Source organism: Vulpes vulpes, chromosome 13 (genome assembly GCF_048418805.1).
Source record: "Vulpes vulpes isolate BD-2025 chromosome 13, VulVul3, whole genome shotgun sequence".
Taxonomy (NCBI): domain Eukaryota; kingdom Metazoa; phylum Chordata; class Mammalia; order Carnivora; family Canidae; genus Vulpes; species Vulpes vulpes.
This window is the reverse complement of record NC_132792.1, coordinates 117,719,322-117,746,084: the sequence shown is the minus strand read 5'-3', so window position 1 is coordinate 117,746,084 and position 26,763 is coordinate 117,719,322. Positions and strand designations below refer to the sequence as shown.

Genomic DNA, 26,763 nt, shown 5'->3' with positions numbered 1-26,763 from the left:
AAAATGATTTTATTTATTTATTCGTGAGAGACACAGAAAGAGAGGCAGAGACACAGGCAGAGGGAGAAGCAGGCTCCATGCAGGGAGCCTGACGTGGGACTCGATCCTGGGTCTCCAGGATCATGCCCTGGGCCGAAGGTGGTGCTAAATCACTAAGCCACCGGAGCTGCCCAAGGATCTCTTCAGAAGGAAGGAAGAGAAGTTCACTTGAGAGACGTTATTTTTATTACATGGGGAGGCCCGGGCAGGCACCCTACATAGTCATGTGGACCCTGGCAGTCTCCTTTAACTTGCTCATTGCTGCATCACCAATCTTCCATGCACCTGTGTCCCAGCAGAGACAAGAGGGATGAAGGAGAGTTAGCTGAAAACATCTCACGTGGGTACATTGAACCAGATTTCCCACCTATTTTGAGATGTTCTGTTTGCAGATATTTCTTCCAGATATTTGGCCAGTAGACTCACTGTCAAGGGCGTTCTTCTGCTGCAGGACAAGGGCCCCCAAGCATGACAGGGTCAGTCCCTGCTGGCAGTGCAGGGTTGGGAGACACTTCTTGTGCACAGAGCCCTGGGGACTCAGAACCCCACCTCAGGGCAGCTGGTGCTGCAGCACCTACTCTAGGAGGTGCTGCATCTCACGCCGCCTGGTGACCCCTTCCTGGTGAGCACTCTTTGCAGTGGGGAAAGCCTATGCTTGGATCTCAGCTCCACATCCTCTACATGCTCCTGGCTGAGCCACATCCGGCTGGTCATGGCACCTCTCTGGGCCTCAGTTTTATTACCTGCAAGCTGGGGTAGTGACACCTACTTTCCAGGATTTGTCATTGGAACAAAGCGAGTAGTGTGTGGCCCTGCCAGCTGTAGTGCAGCAATGGTGGGAATCCACCGTAACAGTGGAGCGCTCTGGGGAACCCTTGAGAATTCTTTGGCTGCTTTGGATAATGAGAAGCAGCCAGTTCCCACCCCAGGTGGGCCCCTACTTTCCTGTTCTCCTTTCCAAACGGTTGGAGCTGAGTCTATAACAACCGTGACTGAATTTGCAAAGCCCTTTCCGACATTTAAAATGCTCCGCAGCCTGACACCCGGCCCCCTCGGCATGTATGCTCACCTGTGCTCACCCGTGCTCACCTGTGCTCACTTGTTCAGATGAACGAGTGAACTGGGCTCAAAGTGTCTGCAAGTGAGATTCATTGTTTATTGAACCTGCCACAAGTCGGTGACTATTTTTACTACCATGCTCCCAAAGTACTCTGTTGCCTTGTACTTCGCGTGGAAGGGCCTGCAAGGCTCCCGAGTAGCCCGCCAGGCCTCTGCCCAAAGACACAGCTGGCCCAGCTGAAGGCCGCAAAGAACAAGTCAGAGCCCTCCTGGAGCTGCCCCTTCCCCAGCCGCCCCTTGACCAACGGTTTCTGTTCCGATAGACCTGGGGCACACCACAGCCTTGTCCCTTGTGTCCCAGCTGGCTGCCGGTCCTGTATGACATGCCAGCTGGGTATCACTTCTGTGGCCTTCCAGTAGGCCTGTGGTGGAGGGGCCACCAACATCCCCATTTGAGAGCTGAGGAAACTGCTGGCACCTCCGGCCTGAGGTTGCAGAGCCAGAGCTGGAACTCCTGGCTATCTGTCCCTGTCCCTAGGCTGGGGTTCGAGCTCATGGGGAGGCTGTGGCCTGGACTCCCCGGGGACGCCCCAACATGAAGGGCTCACAGCCACACAGGCTGGTGCTTAGATGCCAGGACTCCGCCGTTTGTGCACTTGCCCTTTCATCACTGTCCTCGGAGCCAATTTCATGGTGAATTCCAGGGTCGCCGCCCTCTGCCCCTGCATGCCTGCCTCGCGCCGGCCCCCTTCCCTCCAGCCCCCTTCCCTCTGCGGGGGTTGTGGCCAGTGGTTGAGAGCTGCCCAGGCAGAGGGAGGCTGGTCAGCGTAGGAGTGGAAAGGCCCCTCACCTCGGCTGCCCTGCTTGCTGCACATGCCCGGGCACTAATGCTGAGAGTGGCCCCAGTAGAGCTCCTGCTTGAGACTCTTGCTCAGAAGTCTGGCCTCCGTGAACACATGTACATATCAGCAGGTTTTCTCCTGCTCCAAGGAAGCACTTCTCTTACGGTGGCTGAGGAGTTCCCTTTAGAATGTGGTGTAGATGACCACTATCCTTTCGCAGCGTCCAGCACTAGGCAAGACAGGCAGAGCCCCTGAGACCGGAGCCTGTCGATCACAGACTGGCAAGTGGACACAGGGCTGCTTGGGGGCACATGTGCAAGATGACCTCAGTCTCGCTTAGCTGACCCTACGATGGCTCTGTTGCCCCAGACGGCGGAGAGGGCACATGACTCACCTGGGGTCACATAGCAGTGTGGCAGGAGAAACCACAGGTTCTGGAGAAACCACCGTCTGCCAACGCCTAGAACGGGGCGGCTCTTGCAGGCCAGGCTTATCTCCGCTTGTATACACACACTCCTCGAGTTGCCATGGAAATCCCTCTTCAGCAAGACGCAATTTAGAAGACATTTCTCATTTCTTAGGTGACTTTTATGTGACAGGAAAGGTTTCTGGTGTTTCCTCCTTCCGAGGAAGGGGAAGTTAGCAGCCCGCCAGCGCAGTGCGCTCCGGTTGCTGGGAGGGCAGGGACAACAGCAGGCTTGTTTTCCTTGGACTCGGCATGGCCTTACATCACGGGCAGCAGGCCTGACAGCCCGGCACTCCCGTTCCCCAGGATTCTCCTGGCCGCCTGCCCGCCTGCCCGCCTCCCACAGGCCTCCCGGAGCCCATTGGAGGAAGCTCCTCACTAAACACTGTTACACGCACACACAAGCAGCCGAGCAGGTTGAGGGCCCTGGTCCTCGGGCCGCAGCTGGACACGCGTGGACAATGGGCTTTCCTGGCCCGCCCCCCACAGATATCTGCCAGCTTACCCCCGGGTTCATGTCCCTGCAGGCGGCCCCAGGGCCTGCAGAGCGCAGACATAGTAGACTGTTTTGTGATCCCAAGCCAGGGTTTGTAAACCACCTCCAGCCTCCTGAATGGAATCCCTTTGGACGTTTCCTCCTGAAGCTCCAGGCTCTGCAGGCAGCCAGCCTGTCAACAGGTCTTTGTGGGTGATGCTGTGAATTTTTGTCTATTTCTACATATTCGTATTTTTATGAGGAATTTGATTTTGGAGGCCCTGGAACTAGAGAAAACAACTCCTGGCCCAATCTTTCTCTTGTTTGAAGCCACCCTTCCCATGGGAAGATCAGGAGAGGCTTCCTCCTCTACCCTCTGCCTTGTGGGCCACCTGCCCCAGTCTGGTCTGCACCAGAGAACAGCCCCCCCACCTGTGTCTCCTTCCCCCAGATTCCTACCTTGAGCTCCATGAAAGGAGTAGGGACATGGTCTACTGTGAGACCCACACTATGGGCTTGATACCAGCCCTTGTGGGCCGGGCGGAGCTGAGAGCAGGGCCGTGGGTTCTCATGGGCCCCTCGAGTTTGGGGCCCAGCCACCAGCATGGAACACGCACCCAGAGCCCCACTGGGACAGTCAGAACTACTAGTAATAGTTATTGTTATTATAAAACTGCAGTTTTTTTTTAAAGAAAAGATTTATTTTTTTATGAGAAAGAGAGTGTGAGCGAGGGGAAGGGCAGAGGGAGAGGGAGCAGGAGACAAGCAGAGTTAGGAGTCTCTCATGTTTTGTCACCCTCTCTAATTTTTCCCACTCATTTTCTCTCCTTTGCCTGTAATCCCTTTCATTATGTTTTATCTTCCCCATATGAGTGCCTGGTTTTAAAAGCTTGCAAACTGCTGGTGTGGTGAGGACAGGAAAGAACCCACGCATCAGGTGAAGCCTGCCCTCTAGCTGAAGGAAGCAGTCAGTGCCCCTGGGAGAAGCGGGGAGCCCAGGGGGCTCACGTGCCAGGGTGTGCCAGGTCGGAGCTGATCCCCCTGGGCCATGGGGAGTTCCTGGGCAGGGCGACGGGGGAGGGTGCAGATCCTCCTGGGGGCCCTGCAAACACACTCGCTAATTAAGAAAGAGGACGGTCATGGTAGATCATCCTGAGAGCGGCTGAGAGGGAAGAGAGCCTTAGGAGGCTCTCAGGCTCCCCTAATGGTGCAGGAGGCTATGATTTCTGCACAGAGGGTGAGGGAGCAGACATGACGGAACTATGTGTAGTTCATATAAGCACAGAGTTCCAGAAAGCTAAAATTGTTTTAGTACAAAGAATGTTCACATTGGAGGCTACTGGATTTTTTTAAATGTGGAATGTGGAGGGTGAGCTTAAAAGTCCTTTTAGAATGTAGGACAGAACAGAGTGATGAGAAGGTGGATGGCAAGTCAACATCGGAGGCTCTAGACTCAAGGCTAAGCCCAAGGACCAGAGGAAGAAACCAGAACAATCTGGACAACAGCATAATCAAAGACATACACCAAGAAAACTTTCCTAGAACTGGTGGCCTGAGGGGGAGGGGTGGAGGGACTGGGGTGAGGCAGGTGGGAACAGGCTGTTCTCAGAACCGGACACAGTCAGGTCCAGAGATATCCTAATCAACTCATTTTCTGGAAAGTTTACTGAAACCTAAAGTTTCAGCAATCCTGGCCGCGTGGGCAGCACCGAGCAGACTTTCCTCAGGAGCCCTGAATTGCAGACATGAGTGTTGTTCCTGTGGGAGGCAAGAACGGGTCATCCTTGGAGTTTTGTGGGTTCAGAAGGTAAACAAGCTGTGTGTTTTGGGGAAATGAATCACAATTAAGGTCTTAATGCAAGGATGTAAAGTCGGACAGGTAGACACCACACAAGCCAGGGAACCATGAACTCCAGGTACATTTAAACATGACTGCAAAACCATGTTCTAAAGGAGGTTCTGGAAAGAGTAGATTTATGATAAAAGATTCCATGACATTTAAGACCCTCAGATTATAAAATCTAGAGAAGGCTAAAAAGAATTAATAAAAGCATGCTAAATTCATCATCTTAGGTGGAGAAGAGAACTCTAAAAGCCTTATCACTCGATTTAATAATTAGAGAAATATAGTTTAAATCATTTTTTAAACCTAAAGTTAACCACAGGTAGAATTTTGACAATAGCATACAACAGCATCAACCCAGTATTCAAGTCACCCTCACCCCAGCTCCGTGAGGTGTGGGGGCCACTGTGGTTGCCAATCTCTGTGGGAGGAAACTGAGGCACAGAGAGGTCAAAGCAGTGTGCTGGGTCCCAGACCCAGGGAGTGGTGGACCCAAGACCTCAGGACTCTGCCCGAGAGCCCCACTTTTCCCTACCTTGAGGATGTGCACTCTCCACATCCCTGGGTGAGTCATATACACGTCAGAAACAGAAAGACCAAAGAAGTAGGAAGAATTTAAAAACAGAGAAAGCATGAAAAAACAAACTTACAATCTATAACATCTAACATAATTGAGTTTCCCTCCCCTGTTAGGAGGCAGTGTCTCTTAGGATAGGATTTAAAAGCAAAATTTGATTTCATGCTGTTTACAGAAGACGTTCCTAAAGCGTAAAGACCTAGAAAAATAAATGAATAACAGAGATTTATTAGGGAGTACAAACCAAAGGGTGATTGAGTAGAAGTCCTCATTTTAAACCAACTTAAATTCAAAGCAAAAAGCATTAAATGCTTTAGAAGGACTGTTTAATATGAATAAAAGTACCATACACAGTAAACTGTGAACTTTTATGCAAAAACAAACAAGGAGATCAAGACCTGAATTAACTGTTTTAATAACCTAAATGTTGAATACAAAATACAATACAAGAATACATCTTCTTTTTAAACTTTCATGGAACATTTACAAAAAAAATCAATCAACTTCTTGGCCACATGTTTCAAAATATCAGAAAAAATCTTCAGACACGTTCTCTAACCACAAGGCCATAAAAATTCAATTAAAAGAAAACTTTTTAGGGGAACTTTTGAAGTAATCTCCTCAGCTACAACTTGGCCAAAAGAGAATTATTCAAACTACCATTAAAGACTATTTAAAAAATTACAACGATGACTCTGAATAGCCAAACTCAAAGTGTGACCAAAGTTGTACACGCAGGAAAAATATCCTGGAAGTTTTTTATTAAAAAAATAAAGCATGAAAATAAATAGAATAAATTGAAATGCATTAGGAGACTAAAGCCTTGGGAGAACAGATTATAAGACAGGAATTAATAAAGTGAAAAACAGAATTTATATATCCAAAAGTACCAGCTTCTAATAAATCTAATCAAGAAAAGCTGGAAAACACAAAAAGGAATTTTAAGGGGTAATAAGTACTGATTCTGAAGATGTTTTAATAAATAAATGAGAATAGCTTAACTTATTTTGAAAAAGAAGACCATTGAGGGGGACTTTGCTGGATATTAAAATATATTATAAAACAAGTAAGTCCTTATGGCATTACTGAAAAATGAATAATGACAGATCAGTGAAACCTAGTGGAAAACCCTGAAATAAACCCTAGAATGTAAGAACTCAATGATGAGAAGGAAAACCAGTTAGGAAGCCATAGGTTTTCCAGTAAATGTTCATGGAGAGATTGGAGGTTAGATACCTGGATGAAAAACCAAATCAGAGCCCACTCCTCACCAGCCACCAGCAAAATTCCAGGTGGATTAAAGAGTCAGATGTGAAGAAGAAACCACAAGCAAGCTCCAAAAAACAAAGTGAACATTTAATCAGTCCTGCGATGGGAAAGAACTATCATGCCTAAAATCTCAGAAGAAACATGAAGGAGAAGACTGTTGTATCTGCTTACATCCTACGTATAATTTTAGATTTCTGTCCTCCAAAAAATACACACTTATTTTAAAAGCAAATGTTACACTAGGGAAAATATTTGCAGCAAACATGAGGAGAAGTAAATATCCCTCTTATGCAAAGAAGTCTCAGAAGCTAATCAGAAAAAAATCATCTCAGTTAAAAAAAAAAAAGGCTATACATAACACCAGACAACCACCTTGGAAGAAACACATACATCCAGCTTCACTGGTCACAGAACCACAAATGAAAACTACATAGTGATGGTATCTCCTCTGGAATTGACACAAATTTAAATGAATATGATGCAGTGCTGGATAAAGCTGCTATTGCTGGGGGGGGGGTCCCTCCCACAAGGAGTAGGGTGCAGGAGGAGAAGCTGCCTGGGGAAGACAGACAGCAGGTCTGGTGGAGGGGAGGGTGCTTCTGTGGAGTTTGGAACTTCAATCAGTAATTCCCTTCCAGGAAGCTGTTCTTTTTTTTTTTTTAATTAATTTTTATTGGTGTTCAATTTACCAGCATACAGAGAAACACCCAGTGCTCATCCCGTCAAGTGTCCACCTCAGTGCCCGTCACCCATTCCCCTCCACCCCCCGCCCTCCTCCCCTTCCACCACCCCTAGTTCGTTTCCCAGAGTTAGGAGTCATTATGTTCTGTCTCCCTTCCAGGAAGCTGTTCTAACAGAATAATCAATTGATATTAATGTTCTTTACTATGTCACCTTCTCTGATAGTGGAGAATAAGAAACCACATAAATGGCCAGGATTTGAGTAGTTAAAGGAATGATAGCACATCTGTGAGATGCACAGTTAGGCAACAATGTAAAAATCAGCCTTTTGAAGTCCATAAGGCAGGAAAGTAGTCATTGTATAGTATTTGAAAAAGGAGGACAGAAATAGTATTACATAGGGTATCTCCAATTTAAAATCAATACCAGATCCATAGAAAATGCTTGGAAACACATAATACTACAGTTTTTCTGTGGGATGTTACATGTGATTGATTTACCCATTACATGTATTTTCTACAATGAAAACGCATGACGTTGTGCTCGTGTTTATGTTTTGTGGAAAGAGGTAGCAGTTGCTTTTTTCTCCCTCTGTAAAATCCCTCTTCATCTTCCATAGGAACTCAAGTTTCATGTCAACAGGGCTTGGAAAGTAAACTAGAATGGCTCAGGTTTTACATATAATTTTTCTCAGAAGAGAGTGAAGTTCTTCTGAAGGCTCCCTGCCTGCCTGGCAGCCAGCAGCCTTAGTGGGCAGGGTGGCCTCCGTGAGCCACCTGAGTCCTCTCTCCCTGGCAGGTGTGGTGCTTACAGCCCCTTGGTGCCTGTGGAACGTTCCTGGAAGGACCTAGAGCTGGTGTCCAGGCAGGTGGAGTCTGCAGGTGAGGTGTGACCAACACATGGCTCCAGGGGCTCTTCAGCATTGGCTAGGGGGCTAGGGGCCGGCCAGACTCAGGGCCGCCAACGTGGACAGGTGGTTCCCATGGGGAGGAGCTGCTGTCGGGACGGGACGCACACAGGCAAGGGCCGGAGGGCGGGTGTCTATGCACTCAGGATTCAGGAAGTCAGCAATGGCTTGGGGCTGGGCCTCTGCTCCAGGGCTGCTCCCCTATACTCGCCCCCGCAGGCTGCCTTCTGGTGCCAGGTGCTCCTCTGACATTCCCCCACCTTTACTCTCCTACAACCCACTTTCTCTTTCCCAGTGACTGTGATTCAGCAAGTCTTTCCTCTTCTGTATTTGCAGTGATTTATGCTCTTTGACATTTAAGCATGAAATGGTTCATCTGTGACCAGTGTATTCATACTTTCATATTAAATAATAATAGGTTACTTATATAATAGGGATGACAGTGCTTAGGAGAATGAAGAACTGGGGAAATGATGAGTGTCCATAAAGTCAGTGTCCTGAAGCAGGAAGTTTGGGATGCGCAGGTGCCAAGTGAACTCCCTGTTGCCTGAGGTGTGACTTCTCCATCCTTCCCGTCAAGTCAATCCCCGAATTACCCCAGCCTGGGTCCTGCTAAACCCTGGGTTTCCCTAACCTCCCTGCTAGGATGGGGCCAGGGTCCGTTTGCCTTCTAGATGTTGCCTTTGGTGGAGCAGTCTAAGGACCAGCCTTCTTTTTCCAGCTGGGTCATTCCAGCCCTTCCTCACTGGGATCTGAGAGAGAACAGAGCCCGCAGAAATGGCTGGAATGACCATGTTCTCGGTTCTGCCAGGGGCAGCACCCCGCTGTGGGTGCGTGTGTCCCAGGGAAGCCCAAGGGCCTGGGGCCAGTGGAGCAGGGTCACAGTCCCAGGGGACAACAGGACCACACATCCTGTTAGGGCTGGAGTGGTCTGAGTGAGCTAAGGTGAGGAAAGGGAGGAGTTCCTGGAGGCTGCATTAGTTCAGTTACGTGGGGGCTGGCATGAGTCAAGACAGGAAAACAGCATTCTGTCAACTTTTCCACTTCCAGTTGTTTTTTTGGTCCCTGGTGACCCACTGCACCCTGTGTTGCTGGGCAGGTACCCAGTGGGAGGGACTGGGCCCTCAGCCACAGGCCTTCTCCATGTGTTGCATGGCCCAGATTGGGCCGGGGTGCTCCCTCACCACCCCGGGCTCTGTGTCCCCTCCATGCCACCACCCACCTCGTGGGGCCTACAACCCCGGTTCTCCCAGCACCATGGGGATGGTTTCATGAGATTTTCTCCCTCCATTTAATACAGACTCCACTGCCCCACAGACCCTGGGGGCTGAGCTGGGAAACGATGTGGGCAAGAACAGGTCATGCTCCAAATGGCCCCTGACGGCACCCTCCCCCCAACTCTCCAGTACCTGCCCCCACACTGCCTAAGAGTTTAGGACTAAGTAGTGTCACTGGGAATCCACAGCCCTAACACATATGGTCATGTTCTCTCAGGAGGCTCATGGGAGCTGCCTGCCGACAAGGACCCTGCAGGCCGACCCCAGAATGGGGGCACAAAGTGAGTTAGTAATACTCCTTTTGGAAATTTAAACATGTTTTAACTGAGCCCCACACACAGCAGTGTCAGTGTTCAGAGGTTGAGTCTATAATGGATGTGGCATGAACTCAGGGCAGGAGACAGTTCGGTTCCTGACAGTTCGGTTCCTGGTCGTCATGTACTTAACTGACCAGAGTCGTACAGCTTCCACTGAACACACCCTGGGACGGGGAGCTCACCACTTCAAAAGACCATTCAGTCCATCTACAGACAGCTCTGACATAGAAATATCTTTCTAATATTGGTTGAAATTAAACTCCGTGTTGTGACTTAGGTCCTAACTCTGTTTTCTGTTATCAACACCAAAGAGATTCAGGCAACAGGCTGTGGTAGTTAAGCCATTGCCCTCTGGGCAGGTACGGGCTTGGGCCCTACTTGGGCTCTTAGTGACAGGTGACCATGGACAAGCTAGCCTCAGGACATCTGAGAAATGGGATAATTCATGGGAAGCCCCCAGTGGGGGGCACAATGAGTAGCACACCATGAGCCTCCAGTGAAGCAGGCTGGGGTCCCCCTTCTACCCAAGGCCCTCGGTGTTGGAGAACCAGTCTCAGCTTCCTGAAATGAATGGTCTCTGCTCCTTGGACAGGTCCTCATGGGACTCTGTTCTGACCAGACTCCCGCTCCTGCTCCTCTCCTCCCTGCTCATGTGTCCCCGCAGAGTGGGCCCCAGACTGAATCCAGTGCCCACGATGGTAGCAGCCTCTCATTTTCTGGATGTTATCCTCCATAACTATGTTTAATGCAGCTTGAGGGCAGCCTGCGGGGATGGCCCGGCCCGTGGAATAGGCACAATGTCCTGGGGATGGTGAATAGGTCCCGGGGCCTCTGCTCACGCTTGCTTGGCCTGAGCCCTGTGGCCCGGCATGGCCCACCACCTGACGGGAGCCGCGGGGGAGGCTGAGGCCAGAGGCTGCTCAGAAATCATGTGGGGGTCAGGCAGGGCTCTAAGGTCCAGATGCTCCTGTCCCGCTGCCAGCTTTAGCAAGGGGTGGGGGCCTTTTCTCTGCCTTGGCCCTCCCTCTGATAGGATGGAGCACTGAGTGTTGAGGTCCCCTCCCTGGCTCTCTGCACCATCCTTCCAGGCTGTCGTCTACCAACTGCGCTTCCCTGAACTGGGCATGCTGCGCCGTCTATCATCCCTGTCATCACGCCCGACCCCAGACAACCATCCACGGACACATGAGTGTGCCGTGCCTCCTAAGCCTCTCCCCTGAGAGGCAATGTTCTATGACAAATAGTTTGCTAAATCATGATGTTATTAATCCTATGGAGTCTAACTATCCAGCAGGCACTGTGTTAGGACATAAATACACCTTAGAAAATAAAACATGACTTCTCCCTCATGGAGCTTATAGTCCACCAGGGAAAACTGATAATGAGAAACAAATAAGTGATTTCAGATCTATCATGCAGCCTGTGAAGGAGTTAAAACACATGGTTGCAATGACTTTTTTTTTTTAAGGAATGGGGTTAGAGAGCAATCCTACTGAGTGGGAACCTGTTCGGAAGATTGTTCCAGGGAGCATGTGTGTCAGCTGAGACCTGATAAGCCATTTACAGACCAAGGGGGTGAGCTTTCCAGGAAGAGGGAACAACATGACATGTACACCAAAGGTGGCGAAGAGCAAAGAGCGTGGTGAGGAGTAAGCAGGAGGTCGGGGGGCTGAGGGCAAGTGGCTGTGGCAGAGCCTGGGCTGCATGGAGGGGGTGGTGCCAAGGGCAGCAGGAAGCCTCCAAAGGTGTACAACTAGAAGAGCCATATACAGTCTGGCTCATTCTAAGCATGTGGCAAAGGACCCATGTGGAGAATCCACTGGGAGCAGGGAAGAAGCCACTGGGGCAAGGAGATGGGTGGCCACTGCAACCTCTGGGGAGGGGGCAGGAGGTGAGACTGGCCAGCACTCTGAGAGCCGCAGGCTGAATCACGTGCATTTTCTCACACGTTGAGTATCTTGGACATTGAGTTTCTGTTCAGAGTCAGGCCACCTCTAGTTTCTCTCCATCTCTGTTTTCTTTTTTCAGGAGCTTTCTTCCTTAGGGCTAGCTTTTGGCTGCAAGTGACAGGAAACCCCCCAAATAATAGTAGCTTAAGCAAAGAGAGGTTTCTTTATTATGCAAAAGAAGCCTGGAAATGGTCAGTCATGAGCAGGTATGGAGCTCCAGAGCATCAGGGACCCAGCTCCTTCTCTCTTGTTGCCCTGCCAGCTTTGGGTCATGGTTTCTTCCTCTTACTTCAAAAAGGCTGCAGGAGCTCCAGCCATCCCATTTTTACCTTCTGTCATGCAGGAGGGACGAAGGGAGAAAGTCAGATATGCTTTCTCTCTAAAGACATTTCGGGATCCCTGGGTGGCGCAGCGGTTTGGCGCCTGCCTTTGGCCCAGGGCGCGATCCTGGAGACCCGGGATCGAATCCCACGTCGGGCTCCCAGTGCATGGAGCCTGCTTCTCCCTCTGCCTGTGTCTCTGCCTCTCTCTCTATCTCTCTGTGACTATCATAAATAATAAATAAAAAAAAAATAAAGACATTTCCTGGAAATAACACATGTCATTTTCATTTGCATTCGTTGGTCGATTACATGGTATGTATCATGGAGAGCCTTGCTCACTCCTAGGTTCTTTTGCTGGGGACAAAAGGGAGAAGGGCTGTTGGGCCATAAATTGGGCCATAAGCTCTCAGGCTCGAAACCACACACAATCTTGCACCTGTGCCCACCTCCCTCCAGCTCTATTCAGGCATCAAGCCCTGCGGTTCTCACTCTGTAATCTCTCTCAAACGCGTCTCTTCCTGCCACCTCACACAGGCCTGGCGAAGTAGCTTCTCTGGCTTCAAATCCTACCCCTAGGTATGACTTGCTCCCCTAAAACCTCTCACTGCACCCCTAGGAGATCAGTCCGTATTCCCCATGTTAATGTCCGGGCCCTTGGCAGTCCGAGGCAGTCCTTGTCCACCCCTGATAAAACCAGTTTGGTTCCATTTCAGTAACATTTGCAGCAATTATAACACAACCTCACCTTTCTAAACGTGAGGCTTATTGTGTGTGGAGTCGGAAGCAGTGGCGCTGAAGTCAGAAAGCCCAGACTCACAGCCTCGCGTATCATGGGCCAGGCTGTGTGGCCTTGGCCAAGTCACTTACCTTCCATCACCTGAGACTGGTGCCTGGGTCTGTGGCTGGATCCTGGCGGGCAGTGGGTCCTTTCTGTCCCTGGGTCTCATTCTTCTGATATCTGAGATTGGAGCTACAAGCTGTCTTATCCACGTCCTGGGGCGGGGTGGGAAGGTGGCGGCAGGTGTTGTGAAGCTCCAACAAGAGACGGCGTGAAAAGCCAGGAAGGCCATAAACCACAGGGCTCCTGCTCTTCTCCGGCCCTGGGACAGGCGCAGACAGGGAGAGGTTGAGGCCCATTCAGGAGGAGCGGGCCTGGCAGCTCAGCCATGCTCAGGGACTTGTCCTGTCCCCTGGCTGGCAGGGCAGTGGAGACCTGGCACCTGGGGGCCTACCTGCCTGCTGCACAGCTCTCAGGGTGTTTGCCAAACTGGAAGGTTGTCTCATGTGACTGTGTTGGGGCCAAGGGAGAAAGAGCAAAATGTGCAAAGAAAATGTAAGGGTTTTTTGTTGTTGTTGTATTTTTTTTTTTTTTCTTTTCAGTTTGGGCTATGAAGTCACTTTACAGTTTGTGTGAGGGCATCTCTCTGGTACCTAGACGGAGACTGTGATTGGTACTGGTTTTTAGTGGAAGCCACTTCCTGTTAGCAGGTGCAGGTAATAAAGCCCATTGTGTTGAATGCCACACATTGGAGTGGGGGTGGGGGAGTGTTGAAGACTGGCTAGACGATTTTTGGAAAGTATATGTCAGAATTAATAAAGTAAACACTTATATTGTCAAACCTACAGAGTTAAGTAAACGTGAATATAGTTAACTGGATATGACTTTATAATTATTTTGTCAAGTTTAACACATGAAAATGTTCCCACTTAGTTACCAGCATCCTTAATTTGTTTTGTTCCTGTTTATAATTTAAACTGTGGGTTTTATTTAGGGATAAATGCGTCTTGAGGCTTTTCATGATTTTAGAAATTAGACTATACCCTCCTGAGGTTGCCAGACTGTCTCTGTGGCCAACTCTGGTGAAGCACAAGGGCTAGCAGGGCTGTGGCAGGGCCCCGGGAGCTGGAGGAGGGGGGAGCCATCATATGTTAAGTGCTGCATTCTCTGTACAGCATTCTGCTAAACCCTTGCAGGAACCTTTTATAGTATTTTCTCCATGTCACTGATGGAAAGACAGGCCCAGGGCAGTGCAGGCCTCGCTCACTGTGGCGTGAGGTCGCTCATTTGATTGTTTCTCCCCCAGCAGACGGTGAGTCCGTTAGGAAATGCCCACCGGAGTGCCCAGCGCCTGCAGGAGGTGAGTAAGGAAGGAAAACCATCTGTTGCTCACAGGTGGCGCAGGCTGCTGCCCACTTAGGGTGACCCTCCTGCAGGCCCTCCTCTGTGGCCCCTGGCTGCTGGGCACCACCAGCCTGGCCCTCCTGACCCACGCAGGGCTCTGAAGTTTCAGAGCCCTAGGCCACTGGACTAACAAGCAAATGAACCTGTGCTGGGATGAGCAGGTGACCACGAAGGCCATGGAGATCCTTGTTTCAGGGTAGTTGTGTTTCCTGGAGGGTCTGTGGAGAATTGTGTCGTCGCTCAGGCTGCATTTATTAAAATCACTTACCAGGTAAAAATAGGAACCAAGAGATGTGTGTTTGCCATGGAACTGTCACTATCAGTGGCCCCGACGCTAATCATGACTAATTTGACCCAAAAATAAATAAAGGAGGCTTCCCTCCATGTCTCCTGCTCTGTCTCCCTCATGCCAGTGAGCAGGTTTTCCTCCCTTTCTGTTTGCTTCCTGGCATGTAGACAACCGTCTGGCTGCACCTTCGCTCTCCGAAGCTCCGCGCTCCCTCCTTTGCGGGTTTTGTCCAGAGAAGGGTCAGAGGTGGGTTGTAGTTTCCAGGCAGTGTCTGTTGCCTGGCAACGTGTAGAGAGCATCTTTGTGACGCTGCTTCCTGTAAAGCAGAGGGAGGCCGGCGTCCAGATGAAGGAGCCCAGGCCCTGCTGAGCTGCCAGGGGGCAGGGGGGCATAGAGGCAGCCACTGGTATGGTGGCCTGAGCTCAGTCGCCGCACCTGCTCACTGTCCCCTGCCCTGTTGCAGGACTCATGCGTGTTCAAGGGCCAACAGTCTCCTCCAGGGGCCAGGAGAGGCTCCATGTAACATGGAAGTCACCTGCTGCAGCTCCTGGCAGCGGGGGGCAAGGGAGGCTGGGTCAAGGCCAGTCCCCCCTGAAGGTATCATGTTCCCCCCCAGGACACCAAAGGCCACCTATCTGTGGAGACCCCTGGTGTCTGTGTCTGTGGTCAGGACCCAGCCACAAGCTCTCCAGAGACAGGGCAGGGGATGTGAGGCAGAGCGTGATCAAAGGAACCTCCACCATGGGGCTGGAAGGGACTCTAGAGCTCATGTAGCCAAATTCTCCTGTTTTACGGATAAGGGAACCCATGACCAGAGGAGAGAAGTGGTAGAGAGTCTGAGCCCCTGGTGGAGGGTCTTGGTCCTGGGCCCAGCCGCTGGCACACGTGGCTGGTGCCTCGGGCAGAAGGGGCGGCTGGGTGACAAGGGGCACAGAGTGCTGGGCCTGCCACTCCCTCTGCAGCCTCACCTCTATCTAGAAGGAGTGAGGCTTGCTGTGCTAGAGGCAGCCCAAGACTCAGTGACTCCTAGGGACAAAGATGACTCAACAGGCAAGGTGCCTCCTGCCATCTCAAGCGTGTGTCCATGTCTTTCCATCCCTGAGAAAGTCCTAGGCCTCTGCGCCAACAGTCCCTGGGAGGAGCCCATCCTATGGGCAGAGACCCTTGGCGCAGCCACTCCTGTGTTCACAGGACATGGTCACCGGTGGACCGACTCAGGACAGGCCTCCTGGGAATCCATGTCTTCACAGATGCAGCCCCTGAAGGCAGCTGGGGTGGGAGCCACAGTGACAAGGGGTGACCTGACCCGTGCCTTCAGGCCCTGCAATGAGAAGAGGCCTCCAGGGGCCACATCCCCTCATTCTGCCCCTTGCCGTCCTCTAGCTCGAGAGGTGGAGGGCAGTCCTGCCCAGCTGCATCCTCTCACGGCTCCCAAGGCCGCAGAAACAGCGGGGAGGGGGGGGCGTCTGAGCCCCTTGGCCCGCACCCCAGCACATGAGCCTCTCCTCCCAGCTGTTCTCTGAGATCTCAGGGCACGCCAGGAAACTCCAGGGATCTACGAGTTCCTCCTGGTAGACCCCTTCCCCTGGCGGGAGAGCCGGGTGTGCTGGCCAGCTCCAGTCCTCTCTCCATGATGCTGAGCTTAAGGATCACATGATTCTGATGCATCCCAGGACTTCCCACATGAGGTTTGGCAGTGGAGCTGGTGGGCCTGGGCCAGCCCTGGGCTGAGCTTCCCCCAGATTCATCCCCCTGTAGGCAAAGCCCAGCCCCAGAAGGCCAGGGCCTGTGGCACCTACATGCCTAGGCCTGTGGAAAGAGGTCAGAGATGGCCACACCCTGCATGTCGGCAGCAGGTACCCAGGAAGCATCCTGCAGCCCAGGCCATGTGGCCTGGTCCCCTTCTTCCAGGCACCTACTCTCCCCTCTGCAGGTGAGGCTATGCAAGTAGGGCTCATGTTCCTGAACTGGAAGCCCCACTGCTCTGGGAAACAGCAGCAACAGAACTTCCCAGGGCATTTCTTCTACCCTCCTCTTTGTTCCTGCCCCCAGGATGGTCCCTGCCTCCCTTCCACACTCACACTGACCAGGCAAGCCTGCAGCTCTGTGCCCTCCTCAACACTGGCTTGCCTGAGGAGCTGCCTGCCCTTAATTCCCTTTGGAAAGTATAACTGAGTGGGGAAAGACCCCCTTTTCTTCCTTTGAGGCTCCAACCAGGACCACTGCCTATGCAGCATTGCCCTCCAGGAGGCAGTGTTCACATGGACATCTCCGTGAATGGCACTCCCTGGAGTTGCACACTGCACAACCTACACTGCAGAACAGGGCAGCCCTGGCTCTGGCTTGCTCCCTTGTAAGGCCAGCTCATTGATATACAAATCCAGGATCAGGTGCCCAAGAAAGACAGGCACCCCAGCAGCTTCTGCTGTGGACCTCTCTGGGCCTCCACTTCCTCAAAGGCAGGATCAATGTGGTCGAAGATGGGGCTGTGGAATCAGCCAAAGCCAAACTCTCACTTAGGCTCTACCACGTGGTAGATGTTTTATTCTGTGCAAGTTCCCTAATATGGCTGAGCATGAGTTTCCAATTCAAGAAAACAGGAAATGATGATCCAAAACTCATTATCATGAAGGTTAACTGAGATAATGTTGCACGTGGCTCACACTTGACAAACAGTAATGATTATTCCTATCTTGTAAGATAGAGCTATATATGCAGTCCTACCTACCTCATAGAAAGTGTCCCAGAAATAAAATGAGATGAGAAACAGACCACCTCTAAGTTCTTGGAGGAAATGCCTTACGAGAATCCCAACCATTGGGATTCTTGTCTCTGTGAGTGAAGAAGTCAGAACTTTGCTTCCAAGTTAGCGCTGATGGATGGTAGATGTCGGGGCAAGCCTTGACCAGGAGTGGACGCTCACATGTGGCCACCCAGGTCGGCGGAGCTGAATGAGGACCTGGGGCCCACAGTAGGAGGGCAGCGAGGCTGGGTTGGAGTGTCACTCCCCAAGACCCTGGCCTCCTGGGCTGGCTCAGGCCATGCAGAAGGGTGAACCCAGGAGCACATGCACCATGAGAGCCCATGGTGGGAGGTGATGGAGAAAAGAGAGGATGAGGGAGAAGCTGGAGCGCAGAGTCTCCAGAGGAACCTCAAACCTTGAACCTCAGAAGCAGTGGGGAGGGAAAGAGGGAAACAGGGCCCGGGCTGCAGGTGGCCCAGCAGACAGGCCAGAGATGCCAGCACCTCACGGGCTCCACTCCTCCACGTCCAGGCTGGTGACTATCTGCCCTGCCTCTTCTCTACCTGAAGGCCCCTCCCACCTCACCTCCCCCCTACTCACCCCGGGTGGCCTCAGGGTCCTGTCCTAGAGAGTCCCCGCCAGGCGCACCATGCCGTGCCATCCCCAGTGCTTGCCTCACTTGCTACTTGGCCTTTTTTGCTTTAGTGTCAGCCTTCTTCATGGGAAAGTATGTTTCATGAAGCAGGTGCCCAGTCTGGCATGTGGCAGGGGCTCATTTGTAGCCGTCGGCTACAGGGACTCACTCAGGAAGCCCCAGACATGCACCGGGCACCGAGCAGAGCCTTGCACTCCACCATTAACGTGACCCCTTGAGAGGGGTTTGTGTTACAGAAGGGAGCCAGAGACGTGGCTGGGATGTGCACCCTGCGCTCTCTCCGCGCTCCACCTCCAGCCACCCTGCAAGACGTGCTTCCCATGCTACAGTGCTCCTTCCAAGCATATTGTTTTTCTCCATTTTCATGCATTTTTATTAAACATTTCCAAATCAGGAAACATGGAAATATTTTTTAATAAGAAAGAAAACATTGCAAATAGAGAAACTGACTCCGAAGGATCTGCCAGATGAGCCATCTGGTTTTTAATTTAATAGCTATTCAGAGAGGCTGACAGTGCTCCCCTTTGTGAAGGAAGCAGCCTGTGGAAGGAATGCTGCCTCCATTTGCATACTGGAGAAGCTGGACAAACAGAATGCGGGGAGGAAGAGACCCAAGGGATGAGAAATGCACATGGAAGAAAGCTGAGCTGGGTGTCCTTGCTCAGATGTCCCACCACGGCTTGTCAAGAGAAGTTGCATCCACATGTGACACCAGCCTGATGTCCTGAGTCTTCCACGTTTGGTGAAAGTCTGCACAGAAAACTACCAGAGGAGACATGCGTGCCCACACATCTGTGAGAAAATCCACACCAAACTGTGTCCACAGAGGGGAAACAAGCCGTGTCTGTGTGGTGGTACATTGTAGCTGGTTTGTTGCAGCTGTCGTGCTTCGGGCTGGTAGTGGGTTTCTCCCATTTTATTTTATTTTCATTTTTATTTTTTAAAAGATTTTATTTATTTATTTATCCACGAGAGACACACAGAAAGAGAGGCAGAGGGAGAAGCAGGCTCCATGCAGGAAGCCCGATGTGGGACTCGATCCTGAGTCTCCAGGATCACACCCTGGGCTGAAGGCAGCCGCTTAACCGCTGAGCCACCCAGGCATCCCTCTCCCATTTTAAAAATAAGTGGAGGCCTTGCACCCAATGCTGGTAGCTCTTGGGGCTAGAAAGAAAAGATTAGATTTGCCTTGGAAAGATCCAGAGCTGCTGCCCTGAATTACCAGGTAGAAGGAAGCACCCTTCCTTTCCTAAATTCAAGCCAACTCTTAAAAACTAGGACAGTAGCCACATTGATAAAGCAGAGTGACTAGTGCACACACCACCCTGGGCATGAGGGTTGGCAGGCTCTGGACAGCCTGTGTCCCCAAGGCCGTTCATTTCACATTTCAAGATGTTTATTGGGGAAATTGTTTCTAAGAAAAGAAAGAACTTTATTATTTTTTTTCTTTGCTTGGATGTGAATTCACCTGCAGCCACAACAAGTAGCATGGCCCATCAGCCACTCACTGCTTACCTGACTTCACGTCAGTGGCTCTGTCCCACCCTGCAAGCATGTCTCAGAGCCTCCGAACCAAGGCTCGTGGAGTACCCTTAGAACACGGCGGGGATTCCCCCGAAGCTGGATCACACCCCTAGCCTTCTGAGGGTGCTGGATAGTGTGGACAGTCTGGACAGAGGCAGAGGCAGGGGTAGGAGTGAATCCCAGAGTTCATGAGAGCTCCTCCTCAGAGTCAGAGAGCATGAGGGCTTGCTCACAGTGGCTGCTATGTGCCAAGTGCAGAGCCTCCTGGCCACCCTCCCACTGGCGGGGCTGAGCAGGTGCTGTGCTGCCAGAGCTGGAGGCCCAGCCCAGGCACCCAGATACTGCCACCTACCCCACCCTGCCCCTGCTCACTGCAGCTGCCATTCTTAGGGTCAGCTTTTCACTGTCTTCTCTGAGAAGCTGTTTTGGCCAGTTGCTCTCTTGGGTTCCTCACTGCTTTGCAATCACATCGGGGTAGGAGCCCCTGTCCTGCAACCTTGTCCTGCTGGCTTGTGATAAAGACAAAGTGGGATCGTTTATTCATTCATTCATGAGTGCTAGAAACACAGCAGCAAAGTACAGAACGTCCTGTCCCTGAGGTTTCTGTTCTTATGGGGCCGACGGTTAATAAATACAAGAATTAGCCCAATATGTATGAGGTGGGGGCGGGGAAGAGTTTGTGCATGGGGATGGGGAGGGGCAGGGCAGTAGTGCAGTCATGCAGGGGGTGGACAGGGAAGCCCTGCTGAGAGGCTGACCTGAAACCATTGAGGCAGCACCTTCTGGGGAAGAGGGATGGGGAGGACCAAAGCTGGAGGCAGGAGTAAAGCTGCGTCCTTGAGCATTGGTGCAGACACCAGGTGGCAAGAGCCCAGTGATGATGAGGTGGCTCCTGGACTCTGGGGTCAGACAGGTCGTCCTGGGCCCCAGAAGGACTCTGGCTTTTGTTCTGAGAGATTTGGGAATTTCTGAGCAGAGAGGTGACGGGGTCTGTCTTACTTTCTGAAGGGACTCCCTGGCTGCTTAGTGGGGTGGTGGCTGGGGGTCGCGTAGGCCGAAGCAGATCAGTTGGGGGATGGCTGTGATAGTCCTGGTGAGAGGATAAGCCTGGACCAGGTGAGGGGCAGCTGTAGGGACAGAGGGACTGGCCGATTCCGGGCATATTTTGCAGATGGAGCAGATGGGATTGATAAGAGATAAGGAGTCCAAACTGCAAATCACCCCAGAGCGAAGGGGCAGTGATCCATCCAGAGCAGTGGGGCAGCGGCGAATAGAACCTGGGAGGGGCACCTTTGTCTGGCGGGGCAGTGCACCTGTTCTCCTGGATGCCCCAGTCCGCCCCCCCCACCCCGAGTCCCAGGTGGGAGGGGCCCCGGTGGGAGGGGCCAGAGTAGGAGGAACTCAGAGTGGGAGGAGCCCAGGTGGGAGGAGCTTAGGGTGGGACGGGTCCCCCGGTGGGAGGGGCAGGGTGGGAGGAGCTCAGGGTGGGCGGCTGGAAAGTGAGGTCTCTGTGGGAGAAGTTCTGGGGGAAGGGACCAGGGTGCAATGAGCCCAGAGCGGGATGGGTCCCGGTGGGATTAGCCTGGGTAGCAGGGGTCCCGGATGGGAAGGGCCCTGGGGGTGGGGGGAATCTGATGGGAAGAGATGGGGTGGGGGTGCTCATCAACAGGCAATGTCACACCTGTATGGGATGGGACATGTATCCTATGTCTGAGTTTGACAAAGCCCTTCCGTACTGACGCCTCCCCACAGCCCGTGAGATGGTCAGGGACACATGACACTCTGCTTCCCTGAAGACCAAACTGATTCTGAGATAGTAAAGTGCTTTGTTCCAGGTCAAGAACAAGTCTTACTTTCTGAGGGAGGAAAGTAGAAAAGGAAACCCATAGGACAGGAGTTGAAAGGCAGGCATCCTGCTCCAGATCTTGCGTTCTTCCCTGTGATAAGGCTGGACTTACACAAGATGGTAATAGCTCAATAGCCAACACTTTTAGTGTGACTGGGTGCCAGGTGCTGTTCCATTTGGACATATCCGCTCATTCAGCCTCAACAATAACTCTGTATGCATTGTACAGTTATCCCCTTTTACAGAGAGGAAAACTGAGGACAAGGTCATGCAGAAACTAAGGGGCAAAACCCAGATTCAAACCCTGGCAGCCTGGCTGCCCAGCCAGTGCATTCCTGCCATGACAACCTGGGGTGTCCTACACAGGCTGCCTGCAGGCAGTGTGCAGACAGTGCAAACACCAGGTGGTGTGGGATTAGAGGCAAAGGCTCACTCTGGCTGGGTGGGGCTGGTGAGATTTGAGCTGGGTCTTGAAGGGTCCCTGAGAAGGGTCAGTGAGGATAGTGGCGGGCCTGGCGGGAGCACAAGGTGAGCGCACAAGGTGAGCATGCAGCAGAGAACGCTGGAGAGGAGGCCAGATGGAGGAGCCAAGAAGGATGGGCAGAGGGAGAGCAGGAGGAAACCAGGACAGCCAGCCCTGCCAATGCCAAAGAGCAGGCTTCTGAGAAGGGAGGCACCAAAGGTCTCCAAGCCCATCAGTGGGTCAGTTCAAGGGGTTGACGGGTACATGTTGTTGGCGTTTTTGTTGGAGAGCTTAACAAGCCAGGGTCCGCAGCTCAGTGGGCTGGGGTCTGACTGTGTGAAGCTGGCCAATGACTGGGAGGTGAGGACAAGGCAACGTACTTAGCTTGATCCCTAAAAATCTCCAGCAAACAAACCAGACCCAGGATGAATGGCTAGAGCCATCAGATCACTAAGATCCCTGTGGAAAGAGTCAATTCACAGCCATTGCCATGGAGCTGAGCTCTCTATAATGGTGAGAACTGACTCTGAGCCCAAGGAATTCAGCAGATGACAAAACTTTACCTGCTGAAGAGAACAGCTAGAGTCTCCGTAACATGCTTCACTGAACTCATAGAGCAAGCACCACTTCCCCATGGAGACAGAAAAGTAACAAGCCAGCTACAGTCATTCCACAGATACGTACTGAGCACCTGTTCTGCGTGAAGCTCCGAGAACATGTGCAGAACGGGCTGCAAAGAGGTGTATAAAGGAACCACAGGGATGAAATGCAGGCTGATGGAACAGAATAGAGAGCTCAGAAGCTGCGTTACTTCTGTGTTGAACCCATAGGACAGAGGTGGGGGGGCCAGGATGGGCCCAGGATGATTGGCTACCCTCAGGAGAGGAAGGAAAGCATATCCCTACCTCACACCATATGCAAAATCAATTCCAGGTGAATTAAAGACTTAAAGTATGGAAGGCAATATTCAGAAACATTTAAACATCTCATAACTGCACATAGGGAAGTATTTCTTTAAAAATTATATGTCACTGGCTATAAGTGAACAGGTTGATAAATTCAGCTGCGGTACAATTTAAAACTTCTAGTCATCAAAAGTACTACAAAGAAAATAAAAAGACAGACACAAACTGAAAAAAGAATTTTCAATAAATAAAAACTGATACAGTTCTCATCTGGAATATAAAAGAAACAAAAAAAAAAAACAGACAAAAACAAAGCAATAGAAAAATGGGCAAAAGTCAGGAATGATACTCCATAGAAGAGGAAAAATGACCCATAAACAAATTAAAGGATACTCAAGGTTTCACCAGAAAAATGCTGAGTAAAAGCATGGTAAGGGACCAGTTTACTCACTAGTTTAGCAAAACTTAACTCAGATGATGGTGAGTATTAATGAGGACATGGAGCAACAGGACTTGTAGTCTACAGCTGGCAGCAGCCTCATGGTGCTGCCATTTTGGAAAGTCATGTGGCCTTTCCTAATGAAGTTATGGATGTACGTTCCCTAAAAGCCAGCAAACCCAGTGCTGGGTGCATGTCCCATAGATTCTCTAAGACGATGCGCCAGGAGCTATGGTTGAGGATGGCAATAGCAGTAGTGCTCACCAGAGGACAAACCTGGAGAGCACCCACTGTTTGTCAGTAGGTGACTGAGCATACTGCATTGCGGACGGGACAGGAAGCACGGTGGCCACACAGATCACACATATGCTGTGTGCAAGAGCACAGTTCACAGAAGAGCCCCCAATGCCAGTCACCTGTTGCTGTGTGACAAGTTGTCCTGTAAGTGAGCAGCTGCCAATGGCAGATGTTTCCTATCTCACGGTTGCTAAAGGTCGGGAATTCAGGGGCAGCCTGAAAGGGCGCCCTGGCTCTGGGTCTCTCTTGAGGTTGTAGTCAGCTGTGGGCTGGGCTGTGGCTTCCTCTTTAGCCTCAAGGGTGGAGGGGGGCGGCCTCTGCTTCCAGGCCCACGCTGTGGGCAGGTTGTGGCTCCTTGTCACCCAGGCCTCTTCGCCAGGTCACCTCCTGGCAGGGCAAGCAGCTTCTCCCGAGGTAGGGACCACCTGAGACAGAGGCTGTGGTCTTTTTATCATCTGTCACCTCCACCACCTTCCATTTGTTAGAAACAAGCTGCAGGCCCAGCCTGTGCTCAGAAGGAGGGGATGACACACGCACGTGAAGGAGGAGGAAGGGGACTGCCCTCTTGGAGTGTGACTTGGAGCAGACAAGGCCAAACTGTGTGCTGTGTGGGTGGGTGCGCCTGTGGGGACACAGGGCTAAGAATGCAGAGGAGGCACCCAGCTTTCCCACAGGCCGCCTGCACAGTGAGCTCGGTGACACCTGTTCCTTCCGATGTTTCATAGTTAATTTCACGTTATGTGCATATTTGTTTTTTTTTCTCTTAGGTTTGGTTTTATGTTTGATATCATGGAAGTTTTAGAAGGATGCGTTTTAGGGTCAGTTGTTCTGGGCTATTTGTTGCCCTCCTCCAGAGTGGGTACTCCGATGGCCTGGTGATTGTTAATTTTCGCATACACCTCCCCGTCTCTCAGTGGCACAAGTCTCTTATCCGCTCGCTTTCCATGTGGGAGGTGAGGATGTGGCCCCTGCCCTCCCTGTGCCCCTCCTGGCACCCTAGACCTCCTTGGTCACCCTCACCAGCCTCTCCTGATCCTGGTCTGAGATCACCGGCCAACACTCTCTTTACTCTGCTCATATGTGTGCCTTCGGTAAAGCACGGGGAGGCCTCTCCTGCAGAACCTCCTGTTTCTCCTCGTTGGTGACCTGGTCTGTTCATCTGCTCAGTCTCTGCGTATTTCTCACTAATTCATCTCCACGTTCTGGCAGCTCTCCAACCTTTTCTCAGGACCTTCAGACACATTCGACTTTTTGTCACTTTTGTCTTCTTGGAGAAATGTCTCCCAGGGCCTCTGACCTGCTCCAGCCTGGCACGCAGCTGGGATCCAAGGACCACCAGGCCCTGTCCCCCTGGGCCCCGTGCCCCTGCCCACTGTTCCCTGGGGCCTCCTGCCGGGTCTCCCTCCCTCCATCCATCTCAAAACTCCCTACTTCTTGGATCACTCCTTCATTCTGCTGACACAGCTTCCTGTGGCTTCGTGTGAAAAGTGCAGAGGAGGCAAATCCCTGAGAGTCCTGCACATCTGAAAATGTGCTCACTTTGCCTTCACATTTAACTGATACCCCAGCTGGTTTGGGAAGGATTTCCCTCCAGAATTTTGAGACCTTTCTTCCATGGCGCTGCTGGCTTCCAGCATTGCTGTCAGCCGGTCCAGTTACCCGAGTTCTGATTCATTGTGTTTGACCTCCCCCTCCCTCCCTTTACTCCCCTCCCTCCCTCACTGGCTCTGGAAGCCCCATGGCTCCTTTCCTTTCCCCTCAGTGCTCTGAAATTTCGCAATACTGTACCTCAGTGTGAGTCTTTCCATCCACTCTGCTGACAGGGGGCCCTCGATCTAGATAATTAGGTCCTTCAGTTCTGGAAAATTTTTTTTTTAAAGATTTATTTATTCAAGATAGACCGGGGGGGGGGGCAGAGACACAGGCAGAGGGAAAAGCAGGCTCCATGCCAGGAGCCCGATGTGGGACTCGATCCCGGGACCCCAGGATCGTGCCCTGGGCCAAAGGCAGGTGCCAAACCGCTGAGCCACTCAGGGATCCCCTCTGGAAAAATTTTTAAATGACTTCTTTAATGATTACTTCTCTCCTCTTCCTTGTTTCTTCCAATTCTCTTTCTGAAACTATTATTATTTGAATTAGTAGATGGGTTCAGTGATTTTCTCATATTTCCATCTCTGCCTTTTGGGAGGCCCTCCGTTGACCACCTCCCCAGCCCTTCCAGAAAGGCCCCCTTGTACAGCATTGCCTCATGTCTCCTGGGGTTCCCATGAGCTGCTCCTTTCCAACAGTCTGCATGGGATCAAAAGGACTGTTTCTTGGTTTCACTGCCTTGGCCTTTGTCTTTCACAGTAGAGACCCTCAGGTTTCTGGGGACACTTGCTTGTCTGCCATGGGGAAGGGTCTGAGGAGCATGTGTGTTTAATTTGCCATCAAGTGTCACATGGTTGCCTGTATAATTTCTTTCATAATATTAAAAAGTGAAAAAAAATAGTCCACACCCTAATAATAAATTAATACTAAAAAAAAAGACACTTTTCCTCCTTGTCCCTTAAAAAGAACATGGTTCTCCAAAAAATTCTCTGTGACAAAAAGTAGCATGACACGAATATATGGATTTGTAACCAGGGTAAACTGCTGTAAAACGGTGAAAAGTTTTGGAAACTGCTTCTGCCCACCCTCCTGGCCCTCAGTCCCTGGGTTCCCGGGCCTGCAGAGGTTCCCGAATGCCTGCCTGCTGGGCTGCATGCGGGGCAGTGGGTGATTTCATGCCCCCCAGAGAAGACTGCACTCACGTGTGACAAGCCATGAGTGAATGGCATCCTTGAGGCCTGCTTCAACCCCAGCACACACTGTTAGCACCCATAGGGCTGTATGTGTGAATGAAAAAGAAACCCATGAGAATTTAAAGGGAATCTGGAGAAAAATAAAACAGTAAGTGGAATATCAAGGTGACGACAAGACAGCTAGCTGCCTTCTGCTGATACCCTCTCGGAGCTCTGTTTCTTCCTCTTGGAGGCCACTCCTGCATGAGCAGGAGACCCAGGTCCCGAGGGCTGCCGAGCAGCTAGCAACACTGGGTTAAGCCTTGGGTTTGCAAGTAGAGGGAGACCATGAAGACCCACGTGCATGGCAATGCCAGTAACATCGGCAGAAGACAGGCTGCAAATTAAATCCAGACCCCACAGTCGGTATCCTGGGCTCTTCATTGCACATCCTTGGGCCTCTCAGACCTTCACTCTTGTAGGCGGCTGCTGGAAGAGTCTGTCAGACATTCAGCGCCTGTGTCCCTTCTGCATCCAAAGATTCAGCCCTTTGGTACCTTCCTTCAGCCCTGCATCAAAGAGTGCTGCAGCCCAGACTTGTGGATGGCTCATCACTCCTTGGTTGGCACTCCGC

The 26,763-nt window shown here is 51.5% G+C and overlaps 1 protein-coding gene across 5 annotated transcripts in view; it reads left to right on the top strand.

Annotated features, from left to right (window-relative positions):
- KCNN3 (potassium calcium-activated channel subfamily N member 3) overlaps positions 1-26,763 on the top strand; it is a 166,491-nt gene that overhangs the window by 117,760 nt on the left and 21,968 nt on the right. The window contains exon 1 of one of the 5 annotated variants that reach the window (XM_025997173.2): positions 14,090-14,162. The exons of the other annotated variants lie outside the window; for them this stretch is intronic. Within the exon in view, the coding sequence (XP_025852958.1) occupies positions 14,131-14,162 (32 nt within the window). The 5' untranslated portion in view covers positions 14,090-14,130. Of the gene's footprint in view, positions 1-14,089; positions 14,163-26,763 lie in introns of those variants that run through there. 5 annotated transcript variants of the gene reach the window in all.